Source organism: Chenopodium album, chromosome 5 (assembly GCF_948465745.1).
Source record: "Chenopodium album chromosome 5, dcCheAlbu1.1, whole genome shotgun sequence".
Lineage (NCBI taxonomy): Eukaryota > Viridiplantae > Streptophyta > Magnoliopsida > Caryophyllales > Amaranthaceae > Chenopodium > Chenopodium album.
In genome coordinates, this window is record NC_137838.1 from 7,902,780 (window position 1) to 7,930,187 (window position 27,408).

Below are 27,408 nucleotides of genomic sequence, written 5' to 3' on the forward strand. Positions count from 1 at the left end.
ACTTCGTATATTGGTTAATTTTACAGTTGTACAAATGGTGAGAATATACATGAAGTACATAAAATCATTAAGTAGCAATTTTCATCTTTTGATGAACCACTAGCCCATTCACTTATGAATTTCTTATGAATTACATTTCCCTAAATTTGAATAATTTCTTTATATTTTACAGATTTAGAAATATTGAAAAAGGCTAAAGTTGAATAACTTTGATTATTAATTTTTATTTTTATTTTTTTACGACGAGTAAAATCTTCGGTGTGACGAGATTGTGTATTTTAATATTTCACCATGTTAAGTAAATATTGATGTGATCACATCGACATAGGACCCATTGTGGCTCGAGAAGCACATATATTATTGTGTCGGGATGTCATGTCTTTCAAAGTTTAAATTTACAGGTGAGCACACACGAAATTAGTGGGCCCTCTAACAAACCTCGTCCCATGGTTAACTTTGGCAAATGGTACAATAGAGTAGTGTGTTTCACTATTTTGGGTGTTGGTACAATTTAGAGAGCTGAAAGACCATTTCTAAGCACTCCATAAGCATATACCAGTAAATAAATACCACTATAAGTCTGCAACAAAGAAACCATGATCCCATTCTCATCTCTGTTTCTGTTTCTCTTTCTCTTTATCTACACAAATTTCATTTGCTGAATTCATTGCAAATTTTAGGGTTGTGATTTTAGAAAGAGGCAAAAAAATTTGTGGGGTTTTTTAATACAATGCGGCAACTATGGAGGTTGAAGCTCTGTTGGGATTATCTGGGTCAAAAATGCGATTTTGCTGCCTTGATCACTATGCAGGTCTCTCTTTTCATTTCGAATTCTGAAATTTTTCACATTTTCTGGGTTTGCATAATGTTTTTTCTGGGTATTTTGTATTGGTGTTACACTGTTACATACATAGATTATATACTTTCTGGGTAATTCCCCGATTTTAGATTTCATACTTTTATTGGGTTAATTCCCAGCATTTTTGGCCCTTATTAACTGTTTGATTATAATTTTTTTCAAGTTTTTTTTTTTTGAGCATTAAAGCGTTTTTAGTAATATTGCATTCATAAATTAATGAAGGGTTTCTGATTTTTGATAATTTATTAATCTTCAATTTGGCCCATAAGAATTGGATATAGATAATTGATTACACTTGTTGTTCAGCTTGATAATGGTGGATTGTAAAAATTATGAACATCCCCAAATGCCCAGTTTAGCACCTCATGTCTACAGAAATGTTCAACCCTTGTTTATATGCTCGAACGGTTGAAATGAATTGTTTACAAGAGAAGGAAATTAGGAACTGAATTGAATTGAACTAAATTGAACTGAAATTAAGTTGAACAGAACAGGTCCTTAATATGAATGGTGCAGATTTTATCACATTAATTACCCTGCCACAAACTTTTTGTTGATTGATTACGGATACTTTCATAAGTATACCCCCATTAAAGGGTAAATTAATGATAAGATAAGGCTATAGATGAACACTTATGCTTGTGAATTTTTGATTTAACTGAATGGTTGAATTTTGTACTGCCGAATTTGGTAAATTATATCCCTTTGGTTGGATTACATGTAAATTGACTAAATTCCATGTTTGGCATCCCAGTAAATGTCACTTAATAAACCAATTGAGATTTTCACAGTTTTATTTTTTGATTGAAATAGTGGTTCCTCTTATGTCTTCTGCATCATGATGCAGAAACGTAATGCAGGTCAACTTTTGCGTGGAGATGTCTTAAACACTTATTTAAAGAATGCAGTCGCTGAGAAGATGACTTTTTTCTGTCAGAGCAAGGGTTCAGAGATGGAGCCCACTATTTCTGCTAACGAGACTCTCTTTGTTCGGAAACTCCCTTATCTGAATGCAAGGTAATAGTCTTTGATTGTCTTCAGTGAAATTTCCTTTTCTATTGTTTGATCCTTATGCCATTCTTGGGTGAGAACATTGTTATAGTTTACAGTTTTTTGTGTTTTAGCAAGAGATGTCTTCTGTTATTCAACTTTAGTTTCAGATTACTGTGGCATTCTCAAATTCGACTTGTATAGGTGTCCTGTATAAATTTTATTGTTCCCTATTTTTTTCAAGGTGTTTAAAAGATCTCTTTATTTACTCTTATAGAGTTTCTAAGTACAAATTGCTGTTGAAGCAATTGAATGCAGTCTAAATTGAAATTCCATTTCCAGGGTACGGGGAAATCCACAGAATATACATGTGGGTGATGTAGTTGTTTTAAAGGATCCTTTGAACTCAAATAACTATGTGGTGAGAAGACTGGCTGCTGTCAGCGGATATGAAATGGTCTCCAATAACAAGGACGATGAGCCTTTTGTTTTAAAAGATGGGCAGTGCTGGGTCCTTTCTGACAACAAAAATCTGAAGCCAGAGGTAAACACTAACCTGTGGAAGCATATTTTATCCCTTTGTATTTTGTCACTCCAGTCCTTTACTTTGTGCAAGTACTCTCTTTTTGGTGAGACATAAAACGCCGCTATAGGCAACTGCAAGCACGATGCTAATGATGCATAATTGCATATCCTTTGACATGACCGCATTGTATACATGTTGGAACTATTACTTGTGCTAGCTACTCGCTTGGACTGTGCGCTTTGACCTAAATTCACTAAATCATTGTTTCTGTGGGAAGGAATTATAGGTGAGAGTCCCTGACCACACTGCACCCCACCCCCCCGTGCATATGTGTGTAATGTTTGCTTCTTTATTTGGGTGGGGAGTAGAGAAGATAACACTGGCTTTTGAATAACAAAGTTAGAAGTTCCATTGGGAAGAACAATAGCCATTAACAACGTTTCTCCCATAGTAGTACTTCCTTCATTGGCTCCTATATTCGCTTTCATTTTGCCTTCTTTTTTTTTTTTTTTTTTTTTTTTTTTGCAGGGGTGGGGGGTTGGGGAGATGACATTGGGTATTGAACAACAACATGAGACATCTCCTTTAAGAAATGTAGCGGGCTACTGGATAGCCATTAACAAACTATGTTACTTCCATAGTCTTATTGTAGCATCCACTTCATTGGGTTTTATTCTGTTAATTTTTGTGAGCAGACATGTTTGTCTACTTAGTCCACCAAGTTCAATGCATTGGTTGAACTCTTTGTCCTCCCTCACTCAGATTTGTTTTCTCAATTTAGTAGATTGCTTAAAACGACTTGCAAGTATTCTATGAATAGCGACACATATTTATTTTCCTTTATCAAAAATAACAAAATAAAAATTGAATAGGATTGCGCTGTGCTCGTCAAGGTTTTACTGAAAACCGACAGTTAGATTTTGATCATTCACATCGTTGCCAAACATGCGGTACAGACTTCTCCTTTGATCTGCAAAATTTGAGTTTCATCTTAAAGACTTGAAAATTTGAAATCTATCCAAAAACTAATCCCCTTTTTCGGTTTCTACAAAATTTGCCCTTGAACAGTTTTGATTTATGCTTCATCAAGTCTACATACTGCCCATCTGCATTATTAATTAATAAAGTCTTTGTTTTTGTATAGTACTCCCTCCGTCCCCGAAAGAACGACCCATTTGGGTTGATTTCGCGGGTATTAAGAAAGTTAAATAAAAAGAATTAAAAGTATATTGGAAAGATAAATTTACATGGAGTTTGTAAAAAAGTAGAGAGAAAAAGTAATAAAAGTACATCGAGAAACAAAATTTTATATGGGGAAGCTAATTTTGCACAAATATTATTGCAAATTGGTGGGGATTTTAATGCAAATGGGTCATTCTTTTTGGGACTAAAATTAGGCCAAATGGGTCGTTCTTTCGGGAACAGAGGTCGTATAAGAGTACAAATGAAAGAGAACGATTGAAACTCTGAAGCTCACCTTGTAATCCCTCCTAATTTTTCAATGTCCTTAAGAGGATATTGAGAAATGAGTCCATAATAATATCCTTTCATGATTAAAAAAAAATAAATAAAATAAAAAAATAAAAAATTATAGCATGAGTGTGCCACCGCTGTAATATTAAGCAGCGAACATTGAACATCCATTTCATTACAATTTTTACAAATACCACCAATAAATGCATGAGAAAGCTTACCAGTTTGTCAATACTAATGAAAGTCACCTCAAAATCTTTTTGGCCTTAAAAAATATCTATAATAATCTTCCTTTTGTCAAGAGCCTCCCATTTTTCTCTGAGTCTTGGCTTCAAACTGTCTGTAATTTGGCTTGCAGTCCTGCTAGCTTGAACACACTGATGATGCCATTAGCTGTTATTACAAACTTCAGTATTGACCAATCCTTGCTGTGTTTGTCACTCTTTGTCAACTTTAGTGCTTCTTGGGTTTCTGAGGTCATATCCAAGTTAGCAGTATAGCCGATCTATAACGGAATTACTTTGTGCTGTATTTAGCTCTGCAGCTCTGCTCAGAGAGTTAGTCATATTTTGAAAGCAACTGTTAGTGTCCTGCATGCAAAATGTGTGTCCAGTCTGATTCAACTTTTAACTTACACAAGGGATTATTGGCTTATTTTCGTATCAAATTTTGGGTTGAGGATTTGTTTGGAACATTGTGTCTTTGCAGGAAAGTAATGATAGTCGTACATACGGACCAATCTCCATAAATAACATTGTGGGTAGAGTCATCTACAGGTTTCAAACTGCCAAAGTTCACAATGTTGTGGTGAACAGGTAAGCCTCTCAACTGGCTTAGTTGCTTCCACCCTTCAAAGACAAGCACCAGAAGCTGACTATTTGCTTTCTTTCTCTCTCTCTCCTAAATCTTGCAGTGCGTACAGTTTGCAGAATGACCGTTCAGTCCTCTTCGTAGAACTAGATCCTGCTGAAGTGCAACTCAATAATGATAAAAATAGTAAGGACTCTCAAACATGAGAGTACTAGATACAGAACTACAGGTATTTGCTATTATATGCCCGTCATAATTTCCTTTCACCATTCCCCAACTCTCTTATGCCCTTTTGTTTCTTTAGGTTTGCAGCATAAGGAGTTCATCTGACTTTGACGAGATAGGGATGATACAAAGGCAGCTAGAGTAAACGACTCCGATTTAACTGAATGTTTTAGCAGCGAGATTCAGTTTAGTATTAGTTTTAGCATCTTTAAGCATTGGCTGCTGATCTGGTTGTTTAAATTTCAGCTTTAGCAAAGACACATTGGCTACAATGACATCATAACCAAATGTGCATAGTGGTAGATGCGAAAATTTCATGGCCCGTTATTCAGGTGATTATAGGCTATCTCGAGTGGTTTAATACAGAGTATATGTAATTAGATTTATTAAATAAAGCAATGAGGTGGTTTATCAAAAGTTAGAGATTTCATTTTATTTATATCTAGTTTGATTCAATTGGCAAGTTTGACATTTGATAATGGACTCTCTATACTTGTCTCATTCACCCTCCTTTAACTTGTTCATATTTTGTAGCAAAAAATTGTACTTTATATAGCAACATAGGCTGAGGATTGGTGGCGAGAAAACAGGGAGAGTATTTATCGAGAGTTTATTCCTGCACCACCAAATAGTGTAAAACCATCATCTCGTACTTCATTGCCAACGGCTGCCACTTTAGGTCTACCGTCACCCAATGAAGAAGTTTGCAATGCCAACAATGCAGCCCCTTCAGGAATGTAACATGTTCGTAAATCTCTTGTTTGATGTCATAGAAGTCGGGTAGCGTTGTAGAAAATTATCTTAGGTAGATGAGAATTGGAGTATGTATTTGAAGAAATTTTGGTCCAGAAACACTTTACTACTCCGTAGACCGTAGTAGCCAAGCATTCTTTTATTCTATTTGAACCTTAAGAGTTTACAAGTAGATATCTTGTATTCCTCTCATGTATTTCGTATGTTGGTTATATTTATAGTTGTACAAACGGTGAGAATATTTCAGAAGTAATAAAATCATTAGGTTACAATTTTCATCTTTTATTGATGAACCACTTGCCCGTTCACTTGTGAATTTTTGTTTGAAATTTGTTTCTGTCTTCGTCTACTCATATTTTGTTTTTGTAAGTTTTGGATGAATAAATTATTGAAAGAAAACTGGATGGGCCGAAAGTAAGTGTGCGATAATAAAGTTGTGGTCCACTTGGTATAGAGCAATTTTGCTTTAAGGGACACCCTTTTGTGAAAAGTAGAGCAAATAAATAGGGACAAAGAGAGTATACGTTTGGACAACCTTTACCGCCAATATAAACTTCATAGTATTGCTAATTTTATCGATCAATAGATACTATAGCTATCTATGTACTAGCTAGTTGAGCTACAATTCCCTAATTTTGAAAATTCTACTTCATTTTGTAGAATTAGAAATATTGAAAAAGGTTAAACTAAAAAAGCCTTGATGATCTTTAATTTTTAAAATAGTACAAAATTTGGGTGTGGCAAGTTTGTGCGTCTTAATATCATGAGTACTCGGTATACATTGGTGTCACATGATTCACCTCGACGTAGGACCTATTGTGGTTGTAGAGGTATACACATTACTGGATCGAGATGTCATATTCCATGGCCGGTTATTGAGATGTGCAAACAGTCAAAATAGCACAGCTAAGTTGAACATTTGTACACTCATGAATGAAAACTTTTAATTTTGCCAAAAAATACAATTTTTTTAGACAAATTTACAACATTAACCCAACTTATTAATTAAAAATGTCGAATTCGCCCATTTGCAAAATATGAGGTGTTTCTCAATTTGGGTGTTGGTGTACATTATAGAGCGGAAAGAGCATTTTGTTATGCACTGCTTATAGCTGAAAGAGTACATACCACTTATACCAGTACCGGTGCAAGGTCTGCAACAACAAAACCATGATCTCATTCTCATTTCTCTTTCTCTTTCTCTTTATATACTCTACACAAATTTCATTTCTCAACTGCATATTTAGGGCTATTCATGGAGTGATTTAGAAAGAAAAATAGGCCAAATTTGTGGGTTTTTGGAATAGAATGTGGCCAATAGTATATAGGTTTTGGAGCCTCAAGTTTGGTTTGGAGTATCTGGGTCAAAAATGCCGTTTTGCTGCCTTAATTACAATGCAGGTCTCTCTTCTTTTTTTATTATGAAATTTTGAATTTTTGAACAATTTTGTATTTTCTGGGTTTGCATAATTTTATATTACATGTTTTTTTTTTTTTTTTTTTTTGTTTTTTTTTCTGGGTAGTTTGTCTTGGAGTTACATGTTATATTATTTACTTTTCTGGATTGATTTCCATATTTTATATTGCATACTTTTATTGGGTTAATTCCCAGAATTTGTGGCCTTTTTTTTAACTGTATGATTATAATTTTTGAAATTTTTTTAACATGAACTTATGATTGACAGCATTTTTAGTAATATTGCTACCAGATTAATTAAGGGTTTCTGATTTTAGATAATATAAACTTCAATTTGTCCCGTAAATATTTAGAATATAGATGAGGTTAAAGATAAAAATAGTCATTTTGATGGATTGATTAACTTCTTGTTCAGCTGGATTATGGTGGATGGTAAAACTTATGAACATCCCCAAATACCCAGTTTAGCACCTCATTTCTACAGAAATGTTAATTTTCTAAATAACCCTTGAATTATTATATGCTTGAACAGTTGAAAGGTATTATCAGTGCACGGCGATGCATAATTTGTTTCTTAATACGGTTGGTACAGATTTTATCGTGTTGATTACCCTCCCACGAATTTTCGTTGATTGATTAGAGATACATAAGTATTCACCCATAAATTAATGATGACATATGGCCATAGATGAACACTTTTTTAAAGATGCTTGTGATTTAACTGAATGGTTGAATGTTGTACTGCTGAATTTGGATAATCATATCTCTTTGGTTGGACTACATGTAAATTCCATGTTTGGCATCCCCAGTAAATGTCACTTAATAAACCAATTGAGATTTTCACACTTAATTTGATTGAAGTAGTGATTCTTCTTATGTCTTCTGCATCATGATGCAGAAACGTAATGCAGGTCAACTTTTGCGTGGAGATGTCTTAAACACTTTATTGAAGCATGCAGTCGCTGAGAAGATGAGTTTTTTATGTCAGAGCAAGGGTTCAGAGATGGAGCCTACTTTTTCTGCTAATGAGACTCTCTTTGTTCGGAAACTCCTGTATCCGAATGCAAGGTAATAGCCTTTGATTTTCTTTTCTATTGTTTGATTGTTGTGCCTTTCTTGCTTAGATGAGAACATTGTTATAGTTTACAGTCATACGTGTTTTAGCAAGACCTTTTCTATAAGGCATAGAGACGTCTTTTGATACTGTGACGTTCTCAATTTGGACTTGTATAGGTGTCCTCTATAAATTTTACTATTCCCTCTTTTCTTAAGGTGTTAAAAAGACATCTCTTTCCTTACTCTTATGGAGTTTCTAATTGCAAATTGATGTTGAAGCGGTTGCATGCAGTCTAAATTGAAATTTCATTTTCAGGTTTTGGGGCAATCAAATTTACGTGGGTGATGTTGTTGTTATAAAGGATCCTTTGAATACAAATGATTATGTGGTTAGTAGACTGGCTGCTGTCAGCGGAAATGAAATGATCTCCACTAACAAGGATGATGAGTCTTTTGTTTTAAAAGATGGGCAGTGCTGGGTCCTTTCTGACAACTAAAATCTGAAGCCAGAGGTAAACACTAACCTGTGGAAGCATATTTTATCCCTTTGTAAATTTTTTCACTCCAGTCCTTTACTTTATGCTAGTATTCTCTTATTGGTGAGACATAAAATGCCGCTAGAGGCAAATGCAAGCACGATGCTAATGATGCATAATTGCATATCCTTTGACATGACCACATTGTATGCATGTTGGAACTATTGCTTGTGCTAGCTACTCGTTCGGACTGTGCACTTTGACCTTTTTTCACAAAATCATTGTTTCTGTGGGAAGGAATTATAAGTGAGAGTCCCTGACCGCAATGCCACACCCCCCCCCCCCCCCCAAAAAAAAAGATATATATATATATATATATACATATACATATATATATATATATATATATATACATATATATATATATATATATACATATATATATATATATATATACATATATATATATATATATATATATATATTAACAAGAAGGTTTCTCCCATAGTAGTACTTCCTTCATTGGCTCCTATATTTGCTTTTATTTTTGCCCATTTTTTTGCAGGGGTGGGTGGTTGGGGAGATGACATTGGGTTTTGAACAACAAGATTAGACATCTCTTTTAAAAACAGTAGCGAGCTACTGGATAGCCATTAACAAACTATGTTTACTTCCATAGTTTTATTGTACCATCCACTTCATTGGCTTTTATTCTATGACTTTTTGTGAGCAGACATGTTTGCCTATTTAGTCCATAAAGTTCAATTCATTTGTTGGACTTTTTGTCCTCCCTCACTCAGATTTGTTTTTTCAATTTAGTAGATTTCTTAAAACGACTTCCAATTTTACTTCCAAATAAAAACAACTTGCAAGTATTTTGTCATGAATAGCAACACAAATTTGTTTTCCTTTATAAAAAATAACAATATAAAAATAGAATAAGGATTGCACTGTGCTCATCAAGGCTTCACTGAAGACTGACTGTAGAGATTTTGATCATGCACATAGCTCCCAAACATGCGTTACAGTCCTTACAGACTTCTCCTTCGAGGTCATTCCAAGTTGTAGCAGTTTAGCTGATCTATAACTGAATTACTTTGTGCTGTATATAGCTATGCACAGAAAGTTGGTCATATTTTGACAGCAACTGTTAGTGTCCTACATGCAAAGTGTGTGTCCAGTCTGATTCAACTTTTATACTCACACCAGGGATTATTGGATTATATTCTTATCAAACTTTGGGATGAGGATCGACATTTTTGTTTCGAACATTGTGTCTTTGCAGGAAAGTAATGATAGTCGTACATACGGACCAATCTCCATAACAAACATTGTGGGTAGAGTCATCTACAGGTTTCGAACAGCTGAAAATCACAATGTTGTGGTGAACAGGTAAGCCTCTCAAGTCTGAACTGGCTTAGTTGCTTCCACTTTTCAAAGACAAGCACCAGAATCTGACTATTTACTCCCTCCATGAATCTTGCAGTACAGACAGTTTGCAGGATGATGCTTCAGTCCTCTTCGTAGAGCTAGATCCTGCTGAAGTGCAACTCAATGATGATAAAAATAGTAAGGGCTCTCAAACATGAGAGTGCTAGATACAGAACTACAGGTATTTGCTATTATATTCCCGTCATAATTTCCTTTCACCATTCCCCAACTCTCTTATGCCCTTTTGTTTCTTTAGGTTTGCAGCATAAGGAGTTCATCTGACTTTATCAAGATTGGGATGATACATAGGCAGCTAGAGTAAACGACTCCGATTTAACTGAATGTTTTAGCAGCAAGATTCAGTTTAGTACGAGTATTAGTTATGTGTGGTTTTTGTTTTAGGTGCTGAATTGGCTGTTTAAGTATGAACTCTTTGACAAAGTCACATTTGCTACAATGAAATAATAGCCAAATGTGTATTCTGGTAGATACGAAAATTTTATGGCCCGTTATTCAGGTGATTTGTAGGCTATCTTGCCATTCATTAGGAGAGTGGTTTAATACGGAGTATATGTAATTAGATTCATTAAATTAAAATACGAATCGGAATGGGAAGAAGGGGAAGGAGGCGGTTTATTAAAAGTTTGAGTTTCAATTTGTTTACTATATCTAGTTTGGTATAATTGGCAAGTTTGACATTTGATAATGGACACCCAAGCTCAAGCTTAAACAGCAAATGCTAAAGATTAGGTTCCACTTCACCTTTAAAAAAAAAAAATACTATATGAAGTACGAGTGTATTTCAATCTTTCATGTCCAAAATGAGTTTCTATCAAGTCCAATTGGTTTTGATTATGTCTAATGGAGTCCAACAAATTTCATTAAGTTATACAAAGTAATTAATTAGGTTATAAGTTCCAAACAAGTCTAATACGTTACAAAAAATAATATGGACTATAAACTATAATGATTACTAGTACCACTATAATTATAAGGAGTATTATTATCTTTTACGGCTATTTCACCAAATGTCATTGAGTATTTTAAAAATTCACCAAATGCCATCGGACTTTTCAGAATTCACCAAATGCCACCGAGTTTTTAAAAAATTCACCGAGTGCCATTAATGACTAACGGTAGTAAACTCCGTTAGTCATTAAGGCTAATTATGCCACGTGGCATATTCTAATTGGTTCATTTTATTATTATTTTATTTATCAAAAAAATTATAATTAAAAAAAAAAAAACTGAACCCCAACCACTCTTCCCACCGCACCACCGCCCCTACGCCAGCCCAACCCCTTGCCTCCACCCCCACCGGCGACCAACATCGTCGGCGGCCACCCCTCCCCCAGACCCTATGCCCCCTACCATCTGCATCCACTCCCCTCTAAACACCCATCCTCGACACCCTAATAAAACCCCAAAAATGAAATCTCCAAAATCGAAAACCAAATTTGGTTTTCGATTTTAAGCAAGGTGGTTCAGGGGGTGGAGATGGGAGGGAAAGAGGATGGTTTGGGTTTGTCGGAGCATAAGGGATGGAGTGGAGGGGGTTACGAATTTATGGAAATTGATATTGGGGTTTAAGGTGTCGAAACCCTAGATTTCGATTTTAGGGGATTTTAATTTAGGGTTCCGGCGTGGTGGTTGAAAAGGTGGAGCTCGGAGGGGATGAACTGATTTGGGTTCTCCGGCGTGGGGAGGGGGGCTTTGGATGTCGGAGGTGGTGAGGGGAGGGATTTTCGAGGGAGAAGGAGAGTTTGCGAATCGGCTGGGTGCGTTATCGACGCGGGCTGGCTACGCTGGGTCGCCAGCGGCGCGGTTGTTCAAGGCTGGGTCGCCGACTCGGTTGTTCAGGGCTGGGTCGCCGCCGCGGTGGGGACTGGTTGGAGGTGGGGATATGGTGGTGGCAGTGGTAGACGGTGGTCGGGCTGGTTCATGGTGGGTGGGTGTTTTTTTTTTTTTTTTTATAAGTTTTTTATTAAGTAATTAATTTACTAAATTAATAAGCAACCAATCATAAGTCACCACGTGGCATAATTAGCCTTAATGACTAACGTAGTTGGCTGTCGTTAGTCATTAATGGCACTCGGTGAATTTTTTAAAAACTCGGTGGCATTTGGTGAATTCTGAAAAGTCCGATGGCATTTGGTGAATTTTTAAACTGCTCAGTGGCATTTGGTGAAATAGCCGTATCTTTTAATATATTATTGTACTATTTAATTTTTTTATTATATTAAAAAAAATCAAAATGTTACAGTATAAGTTTGTAATAGTTAATTACTTAATTCTTAGTACTACAAGCCTACAATATTACATACTCCGTACTACGCATAGAGTAGCTAATAGCTATCCGTATTATATTGTTTACGAGCATATAGGGGCCGTTTGGTTGGGGTTAATAATCAAAGGGAAAGGGAATGAACATGTCTCATTCCCTTTGTTGTTGTTTGTTTGTCAATTTTTTCATTCCCATTACCCTTTTTTATTGTTAAGTTAACCCAAAATCAGTCCACATTGATTCCCCACGCCCCCTAGACTTTTCCATTAAGCCACCACTACACCACCATACATACACCAGCAATTAGTTACCCCCACCACCCAACAACCTTGCCGGAACTCCCTATCCTTCGCCGGAATTCACGCAGCTTCCTCACTTTTCGTCGGAATTCGCCGCGGCTTCCCAAATCATCACTGGAATTCGCCGCAGCTACCCCACTCCTCGCCAAGACTCGCAGCAACTCCTCATCCCTCGCCGGAATTCGCCTAGACCCTGAAATCGAACCTCAAGACACTCGCATCTTTGACTTCGCCGGAATTCGTAGCAGCTCCCCTCAACTGAACACACTCGCATCTTCGACTAGACCCAGAAATCGAAGCTCAAGACAAAGCAAGATTGAGTTTTCTCGGCACTTGGTGGCTAGGGGAAGGGACGACCGACGATTTTAGAGGGAGGAGATCGTTTTCTAGGGTTTCGCGTGGGCGGGGGAAAGTTTTGCGTTGAGGCGAGGGGTGGGGGAGGTTCGACGACGGGCGGAAAAGGGTGGGGGAGGATCGACGACGAGCGGAAAAGGGTGGGAGAGGATCGACGACGGGCGGCAAGGGGTGGGGGAGGTCGTGGCTGGCCGGTGGAGTGGCTAAAGAAGTAAGAACTAGGAAGATGGGTTGTTGGGTGGCGGTGGTGATTTTTGTAAACCAAACAACATACCATATGGAAAGGGTTTCATTCCATTCTCCTTCATTCCCTTTGTTTATTCTATTCCGAGTACCCCATGCGAACCAAACGACCCCTAAGTATTCAGTATTAACTCGTAAATAATACGTACCGACACACAATCTATTAACCTAACAACTCCGACCGGTCTACCAAATAAGCAGATATCCATTTGGAAGCCCTCCCTTCCCCAGTCCCTCACCAACGACGGTTTTGTGCCTTGGCTCACCGTGAGAGTGAACTATATAACCAAAAACATTTAGTTAGACCAACATACTCATAAACTCCAACATTTTACTCCAAGATTGTCCAATCATTTCCACATTCTAATTCAAGAAACTCAGAAAATCAAATTGCATTCTTCTTTCTTCTTGGAATTTTGCATCAAAGGTAGGAAAGTTCAAAAGTAAATAAAAAAGAGATGAATTGGAACAAATTCTGGATCCCCTCAACATATCTTTATGGTCGAACCAAGCTTGTTTACACTGCTGCTCTCTCCACTAAGGTTTCTCTCTCTTCCTCTCTCATTTGTTTTGAATGTCAATTTCACAATATTTGTCTTTTATTACTGATTTAATCTTCTGGGTATTTGTTATTTTTTGAGATTAATGCATTCTTAATTCCATTTTTAGTTCTGCAATCACTATATTGTTTCTGGGTTTGGCCCCATTTGCTTGTTTGTGCAATGGATTGACATTTTCATTTCAACAGTTGTATTTTGTTACAGTATTCTCTAAAGAAATGAAGGTTTATGTTATTTAGGGTTTTGCAAGAAATTACGGTGTTTTTGGGTTGAATGTTACTTTTGCAATGTATTGCTTTCCAAGATTGATTAGGGGAAGTTTCTTGTTCACAAGATTAATTATTTGGGTTATTAGGGTGTGTAAATTGGAGTGTATTTGGTCCATTTTATAAGAAATTTGCTTGTTTTTGGTCCAAAATGGGTGTCAAGTCTCCAATGTGTACACCCAGTTTAACAGAGTATCCGAAACTTGAAGTAAAACGAAGAATCGATGTAAAATACGAAGCTGGAAAAAAAGGGTTTTCGCAGTGGTGCATTGATTAGTTTGTAGTTTGTGTAGGGTGGTCATCTACAAATAAAGAATTGGTTGAACATTGCAAACCTCCTGAACTTAGTTTATTACTCAAATTAATTTAAAAGTTACTTCACTTTTGGAAGCTTGGGCATACAAAGTTATTGTCTAAATACTATTTGCTTATTTGAGTTCTCTCTAGCAACTGTCGTAGCAAAAGAGGGCATCTCGTGTATGTATAAAGGGTCAAGAATATGGAATGAAGGTTTGGTATAGTGCTTACCCTTGTTGGCTCGAAGAACATGATGAGTCGAACGCAAGATATTAAATCTCCGGTATACTTAGGAAGAAACCAAAATTGCTGCTAATAGAACATAGCACATTGAATTAAAAATGAAGTTATTCAATGTTCAGCCAGAATGATCTTCCTGGCTGGAGTAGGAGCTCTATTTCTTGACTTTGGCTGACACTGAACTTTTATGTTCATTGCAGTAGAACTTTGCATTTTCTTACTTTTTTGCAGTTTGGTTCTTTGAGTTTGAAATGGTGATAGGATATCAGAAGTTCAGAACCAATTGGTTATTAATAAGGCAGCTTGGTATGAGCAGATAGTTTGTTCAGATGAAATTCGATACCTATAATTAACTGATGTGTGATCATAACCATACTCATAAGGCGTTTATTCTTGGAAATTTTTATCATATGGTGAAGATGAATCCAGTTCGTTGTTGTTTTGTTGTTCCTCTGCTAGTTGTTGAAAATCTAAATTTGTTGGGTGGTAGCTGTTTGGAGAAACCTAGATAAGTCTCTCTCATGGTAATAACCTAGGTTTAGGAGCTTCTATTTCTATAAGAAGTCAACTTGTTTACTTCAGAGAGCATTGTAAAGTAAAGCATGACTCAGTGCTTGTTGTTTATTGTCTTTTAAATGCAAGGTGTTCTGATATTTTCCATTATAATGTAGAAACGCCTTGCTGATGGAATCTCAGATGATGATACCTTGGCTAACTGGTGTAAGGATTTTATCAAGAGGAAAATGACTTATCTGTATAGGAGTGAGGGTCAAGAGATGGCACCAACAATTCCTGGAAGACATGAAACTCTTCTTATACGCAACTTGCCCTGTCCAAATCTTAAGTAATTCTTCTTCAACACTCTTATGTTAATTGCTGCAAGTTCATCTCTGTTTCTTCTGTGATGTGTTTTGTGTTTAGTGTCAATTTTTCAAGCTTACTTTGTATTTGTAGTCGTGAATGAATAGCAAGCCATAGGATAAACCTACATGTATTCAGAGACTGTCTATTCCAACTCCATACACTTCCCTCCCAATTGATTCTAGGCTCAAAACCACAAAGATGACTGTGCATATTCTAAAAGTTTAATATTTAGCATCCAGCCACTGCCGGCTGTGAAGGCTACCATATATCTCCTCCTCTTCCTTACAACTATACTTTCATGTCTAGCTAGAACCCTTAGGAGCTTCATACCCCTTCAAGTCTCAAGCCTCAAGCCTCTTCCTTATTATGTACACAGCGTGTACCATAAGACCTACATGCTATCCTTTTTGTAAGCATCTGGCCCTCCGACCCAATTAAGCAGCCTTATACAAATGGCAGTGTTTCTAACACCCAAGGTCCCGCCAATCTTGGAAACATACCTTAACCAAGCTGTATATACTATTTAGGCTTAATTTTAACAGATCTTTTTAGTTGGACTTGTTTCTACAATTCAATTTGGGTTTGAAGTTTATTGTTTGAAAACTAATTGCTTTGAGATAAGCTTTAATGGCTAATTAACCCTGTCAACTGAATATCAGGTTCAGACTGGAATATAGACAAGTTTCTGTTGGTGATGTGGTCCTCCTGAAGAACCCGTTGGATTCAAATAAGGCTTTAGTAAGAAGGTTGGCTGCTTTAGGAGGACATCAAATGGTGTCCACTGATGAGAAAGACGAGCCTTTTGTCATTAACATTGATCACTGTTGGGTTCTTTCAGACAACAAAGAGTTGAAGGCAAGGGTATGTCTTTCAATTTTAAGACAATTTTTTATTGCTTGGCTAACGTTGGAGCCACCTTAGTATTTGCGCAGTTGGGTGTTTGGTTATATTATACTCAGTAACAGCTTATGTGAGCATGTCTTAAAATTTTGGAAAGAAAAATGCTGTAAAATTCTGTGCTTGCCAATAATCGGCAGTTGCGTGTTGCTTAATTTTCTCTCATTGACAATTTTTTGTGCCAAATTGAAATTGTTTCTAGTTTATGATGCTATTTTCCCTGGTTTTAAGCTGTGTGTTCTCTGAAGGCATATTATTGCCCAAGAAGAAATACATTGTGCTTTTTTCTACCATATTTGATGAATGGTACTATCACTAACCCGCTACTACTATGTCCTGAGTGTATTTTAAGTATGAATTCTTACCTTTGTACATAATTTTATCATATCAAGAACGGATTGGATTAACTATTATTTTCATGCTAGTATCAATGTGCTTCACCCCCCCCCCCCCCCCCCCCTCTTCCCTCTATCTCACACACACTGGTCCAACCATCGAAGCCATAGGCTCAAAAGACTTATAATTGAGATCAGAACACTTTACAAGTTAGGCTTAAATCAAGATAAACACTTGAAAAATCCTACAAATCGTAAAAGCCAAAAGAGATGACTAGTATGAATAGAAACACTGTAAACGTGCCTATAAAATAAAACTAATCATACTGTTGCACCCTAGCAGAGTAGCAGGCAAGCATTATAAATTTTACCTGTAGATGAACTAACTCATGAGCCTCAGGTTTTAATTCACCTTTATCCACTAGTTACTACGGAGTATAAATTTCTCTCACATCTATTCTTTCCCACCCCCTTGCTAGCGTTCAATTCTCATTGATTTTGATGCTTTTGCATAATGAAGTAATATTCTGTTATGAATCAGCATATTTTATAAAATGGAAATGGTGGCTTTGATTGATAAAGTTGATTTTACAGAAAATTAAAGATCGATGTCATCATAATGTATTTGGGAGGGACTTGAGTTATAACTACAAAAGGCTACATTTAAGTCCTCAAATCTTCTCATAATTCCTTTTCTTCCTTCCCTCCTGTATGTATAGATTTCCTGATTCCGCTTTCCAGCTTTACTTATGTTCTGCCTTTTTCCTCAAGCATCATAAGTGATTCATTGTACAATTCCTAATGTACTACCTCTCCCATGTCTTGCTCATTACATGGTTCTACTTTCTATTAATGTGCAATTTGTCTTTGCAGGAAGCCAATGATAGCCGTACCTTTGGTCCCGTTCCAACCATGGACATAGTGGGTAGAGTTATCTACAGGTTCCAGTCAATGGAGGATCATGGACGTGTTGAAAACAGGTGAACTAATTATTATGATAACTTTGTGTTTCCTGTAGTTATAGCATAATTTTATTATTGACAGTAATTTACTTGGTGTTTTATCTTATTTTAGTAACTTGCATTCGGAGGAGGATGCAGCAGTTGTTAAATTTGAACTCGAACTTGATGAGATGCAAAAGTTTTCTGAAGCCTGAATGTTGTGAAGATTTCTGAAGCCCGATTGTATAGAAGATTACAGTCCACTCATTCTTTGCCCAGCTCTGACTATTCTTTAATCTTCCATTCATGGATTGAGTGCTTGTAGAGTCGTGCTCAGTTGAACCTTTGGATTTTTGTTAAACTATAGTTTTTGTACATTCTATAGATCGTAGAGAAGGTATAAATATGTACTACCTTAACATACAGTTACCTCAAAGTTTGTCACAAACTTGCAACCAGTAATCACTATTATGTTAACATACAGGTCTACGGCTAAAGTATCATACTTCGTATAAATTAACAACCTCAATGAAGATCAATATAACCTGCATTGACATTGTTATTGTTAGGGATTGATTTGTAAAAAAATCCAAAGTACGGAGTATTATTTAGATTAACAAATTTGATCTACTTGTTTCATAAGTATTAAAGAGATTTTTACTCCATGTAACATATGTAATAGTTTAAAATTTCATGATGATATTACAAGACAATATTATTAATGTTTAATGTACGGTTTTTTATAACGTGTCACTCAACCTTTCCAGTAAGTTAGGAACTTACTCTAACACCTCATCATGTGATCATGTCCAATTACGAGTACATACTCCATAAGATTGTAACTCTTTTCTAATGAAGTCGTCACGAGGCTAATACTTCATAGTTATCGGCTTAAAAGTTAAGACTACCTTAATATCTATTCCGCATTAGTTTATTACGGAGTAGCACTTATTTTTCTAAGACTAAAATTTGTGGAGTATTGAGCATACATTATTGTACAATAGGAAACTTCCTTTGTAAACATTTTTCTTAACCACCAAGAAATGAAAACACGGTATTTAATGTCATTATTATCAATTCATTATTAAAATATACTGGAAAATCTACTACGAACTACCCAATTTCCATCATTTTCTTCATTTAATATCTCATTTTCATTTATGAACATTTCCTACACGCAAGCGACAAACACATATTCTTGAAATTTCTGAAATTTGGGATAATTATATCACTAAATCCCTAAAAAAATTCTCTTGAATATTGTTGATAAGGGTATTGTTTTTATCCTTCTCTTTTCCACCCAGAAAATTAGATTGTTGGGTTTATCATTATTTAAAAAAAAATTCACTTTCAAAATTGAAAATTGTTTATAATTATAATTTTAAAAAAATGGGGCAGCAACAATCAAAGGATGAATTGTTGTACCAGCAAGTCTCTTATGGCAACATCGATGGCATTAAATCTCTACGCAGTGAAGGTGCTGGACTTGAGGTAATTTCCTAATAATTTAGTTTATAAAGAAAATAATTTGATTTTTTGTATTTCATTTTGTTAATTTTGGGGTGAAATTATGGAAAATTAGGGTTTTAAATTCTGGGTTTGGATTTTGTGTGATTTGGGTTATAGAGTACTTTAAGAAACTAAAGATAAATGATGGGTCTTGAATTTTAAGTTTTGTCAATTGATTTTAGGTTACTAAAAATGTGAATTTATGCAATTCTGTATTTTAAGGAAAGGGGTGTTAGTTTATTTTACTAATGTTAATAATGTTGGTGGTTTATAGAATTAACTTGTTCATTTTGTGTATTGGTTATGAAAGTTATTGGGTATTTCATTATTTCTGAACCATTGTTTAATGTAATGTTGTGGATTGATATTGCCAATACAGCTAAATTGGGGATTATTGGAAATTAATTTGTTTGAACTGATGATTGTGTTGCAGTATTTAGATAGAGAAGGGAAGACTCCATTAGCCCTTGCTTGTTTGAATCCAGCACTCTATAATGTTGCTAAAACTTTAATAGAGTTGGGTGCCAATGTCAATGCATATCGCCCAGGTACCGAAAACTGGCTTTATTGTTGCCATTTTTGTATGCTATGGTTATTCTAAATCCCTGAGCTTGTTTGGAATGATTTTGACCTGTCTCGATAGCATTTGGTTGCTTGTTTTGGTGATTTGTTCGTGTCAAAATTGATTTAAGTTGATCATATTGCTTGTTATTAGCTAAAGTTGTAGTTGATTGCTAAGAGGCTGCCCTTTTTACCTGTGAATGCTTATTTAAACTTTAAGAATGAGATATTTTGCACATTTTGTGTAGATCTTTTGTTAAAAATCATAAATCTAATGTCATCTATGTTTCTACTTCGTTAATCTTGTGTAGGCAGATGATATGTACATTAATGTTATGGTATGGAGTCATGAATGGCTTATTCTTACGTTTCATTCTGTTTTATATAATTATGTATAAGCTAATTGGCCATTGGCTGCCTTTCGATTCTCTGTAATGGTTGAGTATTCTAGATTGTGTATCATTGCCTATGAAGTTGCTTGCTTATTCTAGTTTAACAAACTGCCTGCATATTTAACTGATTTGCTTTTTATTGTGAATGATGCATCCAGGCCGTAATGGAGGAACACCTTTACATCATGCTGCAAAACGGGGCCTGGAAAATACTGTGAAATTGCTTCTTTTGCATGGAGGTATGTTTATTTTTCTATGTGGTATATCATTTCCATGATTTAAGATTGAATGTGAGGGTTGATTTTTTACGGGCACTAATTTAGAAGACTATACTTGAGCTTTTCGTTTGTACCTGTTGAATTTATTCTCTAATGTCTGATCAGAACTAAATGTAGTTTCAAAAAAAAAACTGAACTGAAGTTTCTTACATTTGCACTAGCACAACCTGTTCTTTCCTGTTGAAAGTTGGATTTTTTTTTTTTTCCTGATAGTTTTATGATTTTACTATATTTTTAATTTATTTGCTCTCCCTCTGTTTTTAGCAAATGCTCTTATGGTCAATGATGATTGTCAAACCCCACTAGAAGTTGCTAGGGCAAAAGGCTACAGCAATGTAGTTCGTGCAATTGAGGTATCATTTTTGTAATTCTCTGCTCTGAAGACCTTAGTTTTTGTTAACTATTCATGAAAATAGTGAGAATTACACGGAACTAACTCTTATCTTTCTGTTTTGATACTTGTAGAATCACATCTGCTTATACTCTGGCTGGTTGCGAGAGCTTTATGGACCAGGATTTCTGGAACTACTTGCCCCACAGCTCATTTCTAGAAAAGTGTAAGTGTAAACACCATATAACTAATCATCTTGTTGGGCCGTTATGCCTACTGGAGTTTGTGTATGATTGGGTTGTTGATTAATTGCTGCTTACTTCTTGATGTGTCTTTGGATAGGATGGTTCTGATCTTGCTTTAGTTTTTATGTGATCATGTTAGCAGCTCTTTCTTCTGAATGTTCTGATGATCAATGAATATACGAAATCCTAATCCCTCTTTTAAATTATCTGATTCAGGTGGGTAGTTGTTCTTCCATGTGGTTCCCGTAATCTCAGAAAACCTTTCAAGTTGGAGCTTGCCATTTATACAAATATACAGGTTTCATGCAAACATTTTTTGTTGAGGATCTCCCAAGCTATCTATATTTTCCTATGCCGAGAAAGTTTTGCTTCAACATCTAATTTAACTAGTACTCTTTATTTTTTGGTTAACTAGGATGCTCAACCTCGTACTTCTATTGCTTTATGGAGGGCCAATATGGAGGAACCGGATTTTAACCAGCCTGATCCTGCAGTAACAATATCCGAAGCATCTTCCAGTAATAATTCCATCCCACTTCTCCAGTTGCTCAAAGAAATTAATGTCATTTGCAGTCCTTGATTGGTTTTTGTCTTTGTTGTTAGTTCCAAGGCGTCGAAGAAGGAGAAGTTGTAGGCCTCGACATGTTAGTCGTAAGTCATCTAAGGACCACTTTGAAATTTGAATTGAGCCATAGAATGTCATCTTTAGGCGCGTGCCATATGTTAGCTATTTACTGATAGGTATGACCCTCATATATTTTGGCCTTAAATTGGTAAATTGTGCTAGACTCATCCACAAATCATAAACTTGGTTATGATATCATAAAAAGGTTAAGAAGGATATCCTGTACTAGTGAAAATGAACCTTGGTTTAGGTGAATGAGAACTTATTCGTACATGATGGACAAATAACTTTCACAAAGTTTTATCATTTCTGCTCATTATACGTATAACAAGCATAGCTTCTTGGAGAACTTGGCATATATGCTAGAGTTGCTTGCCATGGACTATAACTTTCTAGTGTTCATCAATATGTCACTTGCTTATCTTTTAGGTTCGTGTTCAATGCTCCTCAACAAGCATGCTATTGCTACACTTCAAAGTCCAATCATTAACTTTAGAGTTCAGACTTATTTCTGTTTTCTGAATGAACTATTTTTAAAATTGTTTGAAATGTGCTCTGAACTTAATTTTTACCTTTACAGAGGAACGCATTAAACTCGCACCACTTAATGAAAGTGACAAGCAACAACTTCAGCAGTTCTGTAGTGCATGCAAGGGGATACCACAGGTATAACCTTTTACAAAGCTGCTATCCTTTCATCTCACGATACAGCTTCTTGTGACATCTGTAGTGCTATTTTATGACTAGTGTATCTGTTTCAAGTGTGTTGTCTCAATCTTTTAACAATGAATAATACTGTTGTGTTCAATGTAATCACTTTTCCAGTCTTCTCCGTTTCCCTTGTGTAAAGTTGTGGACTTTACTGCTTCATATGCTTGAACTCTATTAAAGGAGAACATACCTTGGACCTGATTTCTGGCTCTTGCTCTTGCTCTCAGTTCCTATTCTTAATTAGTAATGCAAGTTGACTTGCTTGTAAACTATTTAAACACCTGGAGAAAGAGCATAGATGTGATGTTGTAGACCTTCTCTCCCGGCCCCCTGTTAAAAGGGGAAAAAGAGAGCTCTTGGTCCAGCATGCTCTCTAGCAACCAAAAGAAAATAAATGTCTTGACTTAGATTCCCAGCCTGTGGTTGATTATTCGTATAAAAAAAATTGTAGAAGTTAAATGCTAACTTTAATATTACTAATGTTATTAGATAATTTATTTGCATCAATAATATTTATATAATACATATGTCAGTAATATTTTTGGGTTTGAATTCTATGGTAATAACATTTTTTACGTAGGAGTCACATGATTGTTTCTGCCAAATATGCACCTATTAAAATTACGACGGAGTAACGTTATTAGAAAATTTATTTGCATCAATAATATTTATTTAATACATCTGTCAATATTATTCTTGGGTTTGAAATTATTTGGTAATGACTTTACATTTTTTACATAGGAGTCACATGATTGTTTCTGCCAAATATGCACCTATTTCATTCACTTTTTGTTGACATGCCATTGAGAAAGAACAGCATTCAGCTTGCCTTAACCTGTTTTTGCTTTTATTAGGTGATGCATGCCAATTTCCCCTTTAATACTCCTACACCAGTTGCTCCAATAACTGCCCCGCCAGCTGCTGCCGAAGCCTCACCAATTGCTGCGGATACCTCACCTGATCCTAAGGAAGATTTGGAATTAGCCATGGCAATAAATGCATCTCTTCAGTCGGCTATGGAAGAGGGTATCCCCCTCGACCATGCCCATGCTTCCAGTGAAGCAAGTTCATCTACCGCTATTCATTCTGTTCCCCTCAATGGTCAAGTTGACCCTACTTCAAACAAAGGAAGTTGCTCGGAACAATTTGTCGAGGAAGGAGGGCCTAGCGGCACTTCTGCTATATCAAGTAGTAACACTCCGACACCAATGCCAATTCCATCAGCCCCAACTCTAACCGATGAGGTTCTGCCTGATGGTCCAATCCATTATCCAACAATTGATCCCAACATGTTTGAAAAGGACTATACTACAGAAGATGGAAGCAAGAGAGCTGGATCTTCTTCATGTGTAATATGCTTCGATGCCCCAGTTGAGGGAGCATGCGTGCCCTGTGGCCACATGGCTGGATGCATGTCGTGTTTGAATGAAATAAAAGCCAAGAAATGGGGTTGTCCTGTATGCCGCACCAATATTGACCAAGTGATTAAGGTGTATGCTGTTTGAGCCATTTCATAATCGCCTTAAAATGATATGTTTTCTGTGGGTGAAATGCTACATGCTGCAGTGATATACATCTGATACTTTTTGGCTTGCAATTTTGTATTATATGATTAAAACCATAACACAGAAGAAAATGTATGCTTTATGTACTATATGTATGAAGGTCAATTCATCAGATGCCGCCATCGCGCCCGCCTTAAAGACAGGGAAAATGTTATTACTATAGAACTATATATGCTTGTAATTTCTTAATCATAAATGTTTGTAAATATGTCCGAGTTCGTATGCAGTACCTGCTTTTTGTACGTGTGATATATCTAAATGCAAATACGGGTATCTCTTTTTGCTTTCTGTTTTTATCTGATTTTGATGTTGAGTTGGAAAAATGGTCCCAAAACTAAGAAGTACAAGTATAACTGAAGTTGGCAAGCTGAAACATTCCTATCAGCTGAGGTTTACATTCTCAACCCTAATTTAACTTCAACTTATACTTTATTGGTTCAAATTCGGACTTGTAGTCAATACGTGTTTGTAGTAGAACTTATTTTCCACATGGCATAATTAATATGATGGGTGTGTTTGAACTTATTTTATCCTCGGTGCCCTTAACATTACAATAATTTGAATATATGTACATTATTTATATACTAACTTCGATCTCATATTTATTTAAAACATCTAATGTCAAGTAATATATGCTAATTTAGTCTCGATCGATATTTTCATAATATCAACCAGTCAAACGTATACATTGTTAAAATGTTTTGATACAAGTTCAAGAATTTACAATTAACCATGTACGGAGTATAGAGAATCCATTTGTTTAAACTTTAAAATATCTTGGCACATTAATGCAAGGGCAACTACATATAGAAAATTAGAAGTCTCCTACAGTAAAAAAAAAAATAAATAAAAAAAAAATTACTAGTATAAAAATAAAAAATATATGTATAAAAAAAATTTTAAAAATCGGGCCCCAATTTAGTCAAAACTTATCAATGAGAATCTGTGGACCAATCTGCATCTTGATGTGGGCTATTACTCAGATTTTGTCTCATCACACGAGATGTGGACTGTGAAGGTTTCTTGCTTCACTCTACGGAGTACCCCTTTAGTCCTTGTACCAAATTCATGCTATCAAATACTTCTCTAACCTTACCTATTTTCTTCCAAATATACTCCCTCGGTTTCTAAATACTTCGTTTTTGTAATCTTTAATTCACTTTACGTTATAGTAGCATTACTTTGACAATGAGTCTTACAAAACTCTATATTGTATTACATTGATAAAAGTAATTTGTTATGTAGTATTTGGCTTTCCTAACTTAAATTTTTGTGGTCTATTTTGAGAATTTGTAGGTAAAGTTGAGTGTGTAGAAAAGCTAAAATGTTAGCATAAGAACACTAACACAGTACAAAGAAAAAGGATGTGGTCATCTAAACACCAAGTGACTGATTTTATGGCTTAAGGGCATCTAAACCCTACATTCTCATTGATTTTCCTCATGTAGTGATGTTTATCTCTTCCATTATTCAAAAAGATAGTGTAGGTTGGTCCTTTTCGGAAGACAAACCTAGTATGTCTGCTTTATATCCGTCCTTTCTCTTTTTTTGAGATGAAATAAAATACTCTCATTTTAAAATGATGGTTACACTTTCTTATTACACTTGATAAAACATGTTACATTTAAAGTTTAAACATATATCACTACATTTTTTTTTCCTTTGAAAATATGCATCACATGATATATGCTATTTACGAAGTATTTTCTATCATTGTTGTATCTCATGATTTTATTCGTTAAACTTTGTAATTCTAACTTTCTCATCATTTTATTTTATTTTTTTGTGTGTGTTTAGAAACCACAAGGGCAGGTGATGACAATCGATACCAAGCAAGATCTCTTGGAATCGAGAGGGAAGCTCTACCCATTTGAACTACTCTCACACATCTAATCACTTTCTTGACTTTGTATAAAACATATTTCTGGGCCTCAACCATCAGTTTAAGCTTTTGGTTGAGTTGGTCCACTAACATGGTATCAGAGCCAGCGTGACATAAAGGTCACGGGTTCGAATCTCATTCACCCCCCACTTTCAGGTGGAATATTAAGCGCTGGGTATGAGGAGGGCCCATGCTGCATCCACACTTCTAGCCCAAACGGGCTCTCGTGTGAGGGGGCGTGATAGAGTATAAAACATATTCCTGGGCCGGAGTTGTATTAGATTTAGAAAAGATAAAAACATCATAGGGGTTCTAGCATACAACGATAACTTCATAGATTGGTCAATAATGTGGCATAAATGACTGTACTGCTCATTCAATTAACTAACGATTTATTCATTATGTTAGAATTTCGTTATTAAAAGAATTCAATTCAATTGAGGAATACTGTGCCTAAACCCTAAAAACAAAATCATGTTAGAGATCAGACTAAAACATATACATCATTCAATATTTATTTTTTTAAAAAAAACCCTAAGAAATATGAATACATAGATCTTCATTATACGAGGGGCTCAAATTAAATTCTTTTATTTTTTTAAATGCACCATTTTTTATTAATGAAAGTTTCAATTTATGGATTAACCCTTAGCGCATAGCTGCTATTGTTTAACAAACATACAGGATGGAAAAATGTACCACTACATGCATTATAGGTGAGAGGTGATAAGTATTTTGAGAGAAAATATTCAACTTATAGGATGGTAAAAAGTATCACTATATGCATAATAGTATACAAAAAGTACTATTAAGACAATTTATACTTTAATGGTACATTATATATGCATAATGGTACATATAATATACCACTATAAAGTCGGCTTTTCTCCAAAAGCTTGTCAAATTTACATTTTTACCCTCCTATATACTTTGTAAATGTATAACAGTTACGCGCTGAGATGCACTCTATTTTATGAATTTTCTTTAAATTTTTCTATCTGTCCCTCTCTACTTCAAAAATTGTGTAGGAGTCTGTAAATCGAAAAGGGCAATCTATAAAAATAAAAAATAAAAAAAAAACTCCATATAGCTAAACTTGGCAGTGGTTCATTGCACTTGGGAGTAGATCTTTCCAAAATTAGTGGGAGTGAGCTAATCGCTCCTTCCCAAACTAAACAGAAACTGATGAATGAAGAATCTCTTGTACGGTTACTGCAGTGAAAAATCTTTGTTGTTAGTTGTAATTAATTCATCAAATTTTATTGGGTTGGAAATTGTAATTAATTTAAGTAGTAGGATCACTACTGTACCAAAAGATGAGGGCAAAACGTGTCCGTACATACGTACCAAAATTATTCTTGGTATTATTATTAATATTCAAATTAAATGAGTGACAACTATTGATAGATCCTCCCAACTAATAATAACAATTAATTAATTAACAAGGTTGGGTTCAATATTAACTCCATAATTGAATGGTGTTAAGCTAAAGTGAAACCGATAATACTATTTGAAAAGACATTTACTAGAATTATGATAGTAATCCTAATACTTTTGTTTTGTTAAAGTCCTAAGATGAAGATACGATATTAAATTAAATTAATTAAAGTACAAGAAAACTTGTTAGATGACTAACACCCAACAAAAAAAAAATTAAATTTGAAAAAAGTATATTATTAAAGTATGTTATTGATTTGGATCAAACAGGTGATG

At 35.4% G+C, this 27,408-nt stretch overlaps 4 protein-coding genes across 8 annotated transcripts; all 4 read left to right on the top strand.

Annotated features, from left to right (window-relative positions):
- The first annotated feature begins 492 nt into the window (after window positions 1-492).
- On the top strand, window positions 493-5,921 carry LOC145630294 (mitochondrial ATP-independent inner membrane protease subunit 2-like). Of its 3 annotated transcripts, XR_014112030.1 has the most exons (7): window positions 495-811; window positions 1,707-1,876; window positions 2,192-2,393; window positions 4,557-4,663; window positions 4,762-4,887; window positions 4,963-5,215; window positions 5,418-5,921. XR_014112030.1 is itself a non-coding variant. In XM_081682542.1 (6 exons), the coding sequence occupies exons 1-5, from the start codon at window positions 742-744 to the stop codon at window positions 4,862-4,864; spliced, it is 639 nt and encodes a 212-aa protein (XP_081538668.1). In that variant the 5' UTR covers window positions 493-741; the 3' UTR covers window positions 4,865-4,887; window positions 4,963-5,382. The 3 variants fall into 3 exon arrangements, 2 of the variants coding, with proteins under 2 accessions (XP_081538668.1, XP_081538667.1); XM_081682542.1 differs by lacking the exon at window positions 5,418-5,921 and having other exon boundaries at window positions 493-811; window positions 1,720-1,876; window positions 4,963-5,382; XM_081682541.1 differs by lacking the exon at window positions 5,418-5,921 and having other exon boundaries at window positions 4,963-5,381.
- Window positions 5,922-6,511: 590 nt separating this feature from the next.
- LOC145630295 (mitochondrial ATP-independent inner membrane protease subunit 2-like) lies at window positions 6,512-10,641 on the top strand. Of its 2 annotated transcripts, none has more exons than XM_081682543.1 (6): window positions 6,512-7,037; window positions 7,952-8,121; window positions 8,426-8,621; window positions 9,871-9,977; window positions 10,072-10,197; window positions 10,273-10,641. In XM_081682543.1, the coding sequence occupies exons 1-3, from the start codon at window positions 6,945-6,947 to the stop codon at window positions 8,604-8,606; spliced, it is 444 nt and encodes a 147-aa protein (XP_081538669.1). In that variant the 5' UTR covers window positions 6,512-6,944; the 3' UTR covers window positions 8,607-8,621; window positions 9,871-9,977; window positions 10,072-10,197; window positions 10,273-10,641. The 2 variants fall into 2 exon arrangements, with proteins under 2 accessions (XP_081538669.1, XP_081538670.1); XM_081682544.1 differs by having other exon boundaries at window positions 7,965-8,121.
- A 2,500-nt stretch (window positions 10,642-13,141) lies between these two features.
- On the top strand, window positions 13,142-18,083 carry LOC145630296 (mitochondrial ATP-independent inner membrane protease subunit 2-like). Its single transcript, XM_081682545.1, has 5 exons — window positions 13,142-13,738; window positions 15,231-15,403; window positions 16,083-16,284; window positions 17,529-17,635; window positions 17,730-18,083. The coding sequence occupies exons 1-5, from the start codon at window positions 13,655-13,657 to the stop codon at window positions 17,809-17,811; spliced, it is 648 nt and encodes a 215-aa protein (XP_081538671.1). The 5' UTR covers window positions 13,142-13,654; the 3' UTR covers window positions 17,812-18,083.
- Window positions 18,084-18,678: 595 nt separating this feature from the next.
- LOC145631760 (putative E3 ubiquitin-protein ligase XBAT35) lies at window positions 18,679-24,072 on the top strand. 2 transcript variants are annotated; one of them, XM_081683932.1, is made up of 10 exons: window positions 18,680-19,087; window positions 19,539-19,653; window positions 20,217-20,297; window positions 20,601-20,689; window positions 20,802-20,893; window positions 21,129-21,210; window positions 21,328-21,430; window positions 21,516-21,563; window positions 22,118-22,203; window positions 23,103-24,072. In XM_081683932.1, the coding sequence occupies exons 1-10, from the start codon at window positions 18,986-18,988 to the stop codon at window positions 23,751-23,753; spliced, it is 1,449 nt and encodes a 482-aa protein (XP_081540058.1). In that variant the 5' UTR covers window positions 18,680-18,985; the 3' UTR covers window positions 23,754-24,072. The 2 variants fall into 2 exon arrangements, with proteins under 2 accessions (XP_081540059.1, XP_081540058.1); XM_081683933.1 differs by lacking the exon at window positions 21,516-21,563 and having other exon boundaries at window positions 18,679-19,087.
- The last annotated feature ends 3,336 nt before the right edge of the window (window positions 24,073-27,408 follow it).